General features: G+C 57.3%; 1 protein-coding gene across 1 annotated transcript; it reads left to right on the top strand.

Annotated features, from left to right (window-relative positions):
* Window positions 1–1,661: 1,661 nt before the first annotated feature.
* Window positions 1,662–2,492, top strand: LOC138354802 (uncharacterized). Its single transcript, XM_069309296.1, has one exon. It carries the CDS (start codon window positions 1,662–1,664, stop codon window positions 2,490–2,492), a length of 831 nt encoding a protein of 276 aa, XP_069165397.1.
* Window positions 2,493–7,258: the final 4,766 nt, after the last annotated feature.

Raw genomic sequence — 7,258 nt, 5'->3', positions numbered from 1 at the left:
TGCTTCCCCCCAACTCTGCCTCCTCCGAACAGTGCCTCCCCCAACTCTGCCTCTCCCCAACTCAGCTTCCCCCAACTCTGACTCTTCCAAGTCTGCCTCCACCAACTCTGCCTCCCTCCGACTCTGCCTCACCTCAGCTCTGCTTCTCCCCAACTCTCCCTCCCTCCAACTCTGCCTCACCTCAGCTCTGCTTCTCCACAACTCTGCCTTCTCCAACTCTGCCTCTCCCAAAATCTGCCTCACCCAACTCTGCCTCCCCCAACTCTGCCTCCCCCAACTCTGCCTCTCTCCAACTCTGCCTCCCACTAACTCTTCCTCCCATAACGCTGCCTCCCCCAACTCTGCCTCCCCCAACTCTGACTCCCCCAACTTTGCCTCCCCCAACTCTGACTAACCCCAACTCTGATTCTCCCCAACTCTGCCACCCCCAACTCAGTCTCCCCCAACTCTGCCTCCCCCAACTCTGACTCTCCCAACTCTGCCTCCTCTAACTCTGCCTCCTCCCAACTCTGCCTCCCACCAACTCTACCTCCCCCAACTCTGACTCTCCCAACTCTGCCTCCTCTAACTCTGCCTCCCCCCAACTCTGCCTCCCATAAACTCTGCCTCCCCCCAACTCTGCCTCCTCCAACTCAACCTCCCCTGAACTTTGCTTTTCCCAATTCTGCATCTCCCCAACTCTGCCTCCCCCGACTCTTCCACCTCCCAACTCTGCATCCCCCCAACTCTGCCACTCCCCAACTCTGCCTCCCTCAACTCTGCCTCCCCCAACTCAGCCTCCCCCAACTCTGCCTCCCACCAACTCTACCTCCCCCAACTCTTCCTCCCCCAACTCTGCCTCTCCCATCTCTTCCTCCTCCAACTCTGCCTCCCCAACTCTGCCTCCACCCAAATCTGCCTCTCCCCAAATCTGTCTTCCACGAACTCTGCCTCTCCCCAATTCTGCCTCCCCCCAACTCTGCCTCCCCCAATTCTGCCTCTTCAAACTCTGCCTCCCCCCAACTCTGCCTCTCCCAAACTCAGCCTCCCCCCAACTCTGCCTCTCCCTAACTCTACCTCCCCCCCCCAACTCTGCCTCCCCCGAACTCTGCTTCCTCCGAACTCTGCCTCTCCCAAACTCTGCCTCCCCCAACTCTGCCTCCCCCCCCAACTCTGCCTCCCCCATCTCTTCCTCCCCCAACTCTGCCTCCCACACTCTGTCTCTCCCCAACACTTCCTCTCCCCCAACTATGCCTCCCCCAACTCTGCCTCTTCCTATCTCTACCTCTCCCCAACTCTGCCTTCCTCAACTCTGCCTCTCCCCAACTCTGCCCTGCCCAACCCTGCCTCCCCCGAACACTGCCTTCCCCCAACTCTGCCTCTCCCCAAATCTGCCTTCCCCCAACTCTGCCTCTCCCCAACTCTGCGTCCCCCGAACTCTGCCTCCCCCAACTCGGCCTTTTTTGAACTCTGCCTTTTCCCAACTCTGCCTCCCCCAACTCTGCCTTCCCCAACTCTTCCTCTCTCCAACTCTGCCTCCGACCAACTCTGCCTCCCCTATCTCTGCCTCCCCCCAACTCTGCCTCTCCCAACTCTTCCTCCACTAACTCTGCCTCCCCCAACTCTGTCTCCCATAACTCTGCCTCCTCTAACTCTGCCTCTCCCCAACTCTGCCTCCTCCCATGTCTGCCTCCCCCCAACTCTGCTTCTACCCAACTCTGCCTACCCCCAAATCTGCCTCCCCCAACTCAGCCTCTCCTCAACTCTGCTTCTCCCCAACTCTGCCTCCCCCAACTCAGCTTCCCCCATCTCAGCCTCCACCAACTCTGACTCTCCCAACTCTGCCTCCTCTAACTCTGCCTCCCCCAACTCTGCCTCTTTCCAACTCTGCCTCCCCCAACTCTGCCTCTCCCAACTCTGCCTCTCCTCAACTCTGCTTCTTCCCAACTCTGCCTCCCCCAACTCAGCCTTCCCCATCTCTGCCTCCCCCAACTCCGACTCTCCTAATTCTGCCTCCTCTAACTCTGCCTCCCCCAACTCTGCCTCTTTCCAACTCTGCCTCCCCCAACTCTGCCTCCCCCATCTCTGCCCCCCCCAACTCTGACTCTCCCACGTCTGCCTCCCCCAACTCTGCCTCCCTCCGACTCTGCCTCCCTCAACTCTGCTTCTCCCCAACTCTGCTTTCCTCAACTCTGCCTCTCCCAAAATCTGCCTTCCCCAACTCTGCCTCCCCCAACTCAGCCTCCCCCAACTCTGCCTCTCTTCAACTCTGCATCCTACTAACTCTGCCTCCCATAACACTGCCACCCCCAACTCTGCCTCCCCCAACTCTGCCTCCCCCAACTCTGCCTACCACCAACTCTGCCTATCCCCAATTCTGCCTCTCCCCAACTCTGCCACCCCCAACTCAGCCTCCTCCAACTCTGCCTCCGCCAACTCTGCCTCTCCCCAACTCTGCGTTCCCCAACTCTGCCTCCTCTAACTCTGCCTCCCCCCAACTCTGCCTCCCATAAACTCTGCCTCCCCCAACTCTTCCTCCTCCAACTCAACCTCCCCTGAACTTTGCCTTTCCCAATTCTGCATCTCCCCAAATCTGCCTCTCCAAAACTCAGCCTCCCCCAACCCTGCCTTCCCCAACCCTGCCTCTCCCTAACTCTGCCTCCCACCAACTCTACCTCCCCCAACTCTGCCTCCCCCAACTCTGCCTCCCCCATCTCTGCCTCCCCCAACCCTGCCTTCCCCAACCCTGCCTCTCCCTAACTCTGCCTGCCACCAACTCTACCTCCCCCAACTCTGCCTCCCCCAACTCTGCCTCCCCCATCTCTTCCTCTCCCCAAATCTGCCTCCCCAACTCTGCCTCTCCTTATCTTTGCCTCTCCCCTACTCTGCCTCCCCAACTCTGCCTCTCCCTATCTCTGCCTTCCTCAACTCTTCCACCCCCCAACTCTGCCTCGTCCTTCTCTGCCTCCCCCGAACTCTGCCTCTCCCCAAATCTGCCTCTCCCCATTTCTGCCTCCCCCCAATTCTGCCTTTTCAAACTCTGCCTCCCCCCAACTCTGCCTCTCCCAAACTCAGCCTCCCCCCAACTCTGCCTCCCCCTAACTCTACCTCCCCCCCCAACTCTGCCTCCCCCGAACTCTGTTTCCTCCGAACTCTGCCTCCCTCCAACTCTGCCTCTCCCCATCTCTGCCTCCCCCATTTCTTTCTCCCCCAACTCTGCCTCCCGCCACTCTGCCTCCCCCAACTCTGCCTCTCCTCAACTCAGCCTCCCCCAACTCTGCCTCCCCCAACTCTGCCTCTTTCCAACTCTTCCTCTTCCCAACTCTGCCTCCCCTAACTCTGCCTCCCCCAACTCTGCCTCTCCTCAACTATGCTTCCACCCAACCCTGACTCCCCCTAACTCTGCCTCCCCCTAATTCTGCCTCCCCGCAACTCTGCCTCTCCCCAACTCTGCTTCTCCCCAACTCTGCCTCCCCTAACTCTGCCTCTCCCAAACTCTGCCTCCCCCAACTCGGCCTCTTTCGAACTCTGCCTCCTCTCCACTCTGCCTCCCCCAACTCTGCCTCCCCTAACTCTGCCTCTCTCCAACTCTGCCTCCCACCAACTCTGCCTCCCCTAACTCTGGCTTCCCCAACTGTGCCTACCCCCCAACTCTGCCTCCCGCCAACTCTGCCTCCCCCCAACTTTGTCTCCTCCAACTCCACCTCCCCTGAGCTCTGCCTCTCCCCAACTCTGAATCCCCCAACTCTGCCTCCCCCAACTCTTCCTCTCCCCAACTCTGCCTCTCCCCAATTCTGCCTCTCTCCAATTCTGCCTCTCCCTAACTCTGCCTCCCCCCAACTCTGCCTCTCCCAACACTGCGTCCCCCAACTCTGCCTCCCCCAACTCTGCCTCCCCCAACTCTTCCTCTCCCCAACTCTGCCTCTTTCCATCTCTGCCTTCCCAACTCTGCCTGCCCCAACTCTGCCTCTTCCCAACTCTGCCTCCCACCAACTCTGCCTCCCCCAACTCTGCCTCCCCCAACTCTGCCTCCGCAATCTCTGCCTCCCCCAACTCTGCCTCTCCAACTCTGCCTCTCCCCAACTCTTCCTCTCCCCAAATCTGCCTTTCCCCTACTCTGCCTCCCCATCTCTGCCTCTCCTCAACTCTTCCTCTCCCCAAATCTGCCTTTCCCCTACTCTGCCTCTCCCAACTCTGCCTCTCTCTATCTCTGCCTCTCCCCAACTCTGCCTTCCTCAACTCAGCTTCGCCCAACTCTGCCTCCTCCGATCTCTGCCTTCCCCCAACTCTGCCTCTCCTTAACTCTTCCTCCCCCCCAACTCTGCCTCCCCTCAACTCTGCTTCTCCCCAACTCTGCCTCCCCCGAACTCTGCCTCCTCCGAACTCTGCCTCCCCCCAACTCTGCCTCTCCACAACTCTGCCTCCCCCATTTCTGCCTGCCCCAACTCTGCCTCTCCCCGACTCTGCCTCCCCCAACTCTGCCTCTCCCAAACTCTGCCTCCCCCAACTCTGCCTCTTTCCAACTCTGCCTCTTCCCAACTCTGCCGCCCTCAACTCTGCCTCCACCAACTCTGCCTCCCCCAACTCTTCCTCTCCCCAACTCTGCCTCCCCCCAACTCTGCCTCCCCCCCAACTCTGCCACTCCCCTACTCTGCCTCCCTCAACTCTGCCTACACCAACTCTGCCTCCCCCAACTCTTCCTCTCCCCAACTCTGCCTCCCCCCAACTCTGCCTCCCCCCCAACTCTGCCACTCCCCTACTCTGCCTCCCTCTACTCTGCCTCTCCCCAACTCTGCCTCTACCCAACTCTGCCTCTCCCCAACTCTGCCTCCCCACACTCTGCCTCTCCCAAACTCTGCCTCCCGCAACTCTGCCTCTTTCCAACTCTGCCTCTTCCCAACTCTGCCTCCTCCAACTCTGCTTCCCCCAACTCTGCCTCCCCCTACTCTGCCTCTCCCCAACTCTGCCTCCCCCCATCTCTGCCTCCCCCAACTCTGCCTCTCCCCAACTCTGCCTCCCCCAACTCTTTCTCCCCCAACTCTACCTCCCCCAACTCTGCCTCCTCTAACTCTGATTCCCCCAAACTCTGCCCCCCACCAACTCTGCCTCCCCCCAACTCTGCCTCCTCCAATTCTACCTACTCTGAACTTAGTCTTCCCCAATTCTGCCTCTCCCCAACACTGCCTCCCCCCATCTCTGCCTCCCCCCATCTCTTCCTCCCCCAACTCTGCCTCTCCCTAACTCTGCCTCCCCCCAACTCTGCCTCTCCCCAACTCTGCGTCCCCCAACTCTGCCTCCCCCAACTCTGCCTCCCCAACTCTTCCTCTTACCAACTCTGCCTCCCTCAACTCTGCCTCTCCCCAACTTTGCCTCCCACCAACTCTGCCTCCCCAACTCTGCCTCTCCCCAACTCTTCCTCTCCCCAAATCTGCCTCTCCCCTACTCTGCCTACCCCCAACTCTGCCTCTCCCTATCTCTGCCTCTCCCCAACTCTGCCTTCCTCAAATCTGCCTCTCCCTACTCTGCCTACCCCCAACTCTGCCTCCCCCAACTCTGTCTCTTCCCAACTTTGCCTCCCCCAACTCTGCCTCCCCCTATCTCTGCCTCCCCCAACTCTGCCTCCCCAACTCTGCCTCTCCCCAACTCTTCCTCTCCCCAAATCTGCCTCTCCCCTACTCTGCCTACCCCCAACTCTGCCTCTCCCTATCTGTGCCTCTCCCCAACTCTGCCTCCTCCGAACTCTGCCTCCCCCCAACTCTGCCTCCCCCCAACTCTGCCTTCCCCCAACTCTGCCTTCCCCCAACTCTGCCTTCCCCCAACTCTGCCTTCCCCCAACTCTGCCTCTCCCCAAATCTGCCTTCCCCCAACTCTGCCTCCCCCAACTCATCCTCCCCAACTTCTCCTCCCCCAACTCTGCCTCCCTAAACTCTGCTTCCCCCAACTATGTCTCTCCCCAACTCAGCCTCCCCCTAACTCTAACTCCCCCCCAACTCTGCCTCTCCTCAACTCTGCCTCCCCCCAACTCTGCCTCCACCCCAAGATCACAAAATACATGGAATCACAGCATCTCCATAACCCCGGACAACATGGTTTCAGAACAGGGCGCTCTTGCCTGTCGCAGTTGCTGGACCACTATGACATGGCATTAGATGCTATGGAAGACAAACAAAACGCTGATGTAATTTACACAGATTTCGCAAAAGCTTTTGATAAATGTGACCATGGTGTTATTGCACATAAAATGCGTTCAAAAGGAATTACCGGGAAAATAGGCAGATGGATCTACAATTTCCTGACTGACAGAACCCAATGTGTAATAGTCAACAAAATAAAATCCAGCCCATCAACCGTGAAGAGCTCAGTACCCCAGGGTACTGTGCTTGCTCCAGTACTTTTTCTCATCCTCATATCGGACATAGACCAGAACACAACCTATAGCACTGTATCATCCTTTGCAGATGACACTAGGATTTTCATGAGAGTTGGCAACATAGAGGACACAGCAAACCTCCAATCAGATGTAGATCAGGTCTTTCTATGGGCTACAGAAAATAATATGGTATTCAACGAGGATAAGTTTCAGCTCATGCGCTACGGAAAAATTGAAAATATAAAAACAGAAACCACGTACAAAACGCAGGCAAATCATAACATAGAACGAAAAGGCAATGTAAAGGACCTGGGTGTACTCATGTCGGAAGACCTTACCTTTAAAGAACACAATAAAGTAGCCGTCACAACTGCAAGAAAAATGACAGGTTGGATAACAAGAACTTTTCACACTAGAGATGCTATACCGATGATGATACTTTTCAAAACGCTTGTGCTCTCTAGAGTGGAGTACTGCTGCACAATGACAGCCCCTTTCAAAGCTGGAGAAATTGCTGACCTAGAGAGCGTGCAGAGATCCTTTACTGCTAGAATCCACTCAGTAAAACATCTTAATTACTGGGACCGACTAAAGAGCCTAAATCTGTACTCCCTTGAGCGCAGGCGGGAGAGATACATAATAATTTACACGTGGAAAATAATTGAGGGGCTGGTCCCAAACCTGCACACAGAAATAACACCACATGAGGCCAGAAGACATGGCAGGATGTGCAGAATACCCCCGTTGAAAAGCAGAGGTGCAACAGGTACTCTGAGAGAGAACTCTATCAACATCAGAGGCCCGAGACTGTTCAACACGCTTCCACTACACATAAGGGGCATAACTGGCAAACCCCTCACAGTGTTCAAGAGAGAACTGGATAAGCACCTCCAAAGGATACCTGATCAA

The sequence above is a fragment of the Procambarus clarkii genome, chromosome 64 (genome assembly GCF_040958095.1).
Source record: "Procambarus clarkii isolate CNS0578487 chromosome 64, FALCON_Pclarkii_2.0, whole genome shotgun sequence".
Lineage (NCBI taxonomy): Eukaryota > Metazoa > Arthropoda > Malacostraca > Decapoda > Cambaridae > Procambarus > Procambarus clarkii.
The sequence above is the reverse complement of the archived record's forward strand: the minus strand, read 5'-3'. Positions and strand labels throughout refer to the sequence as shown.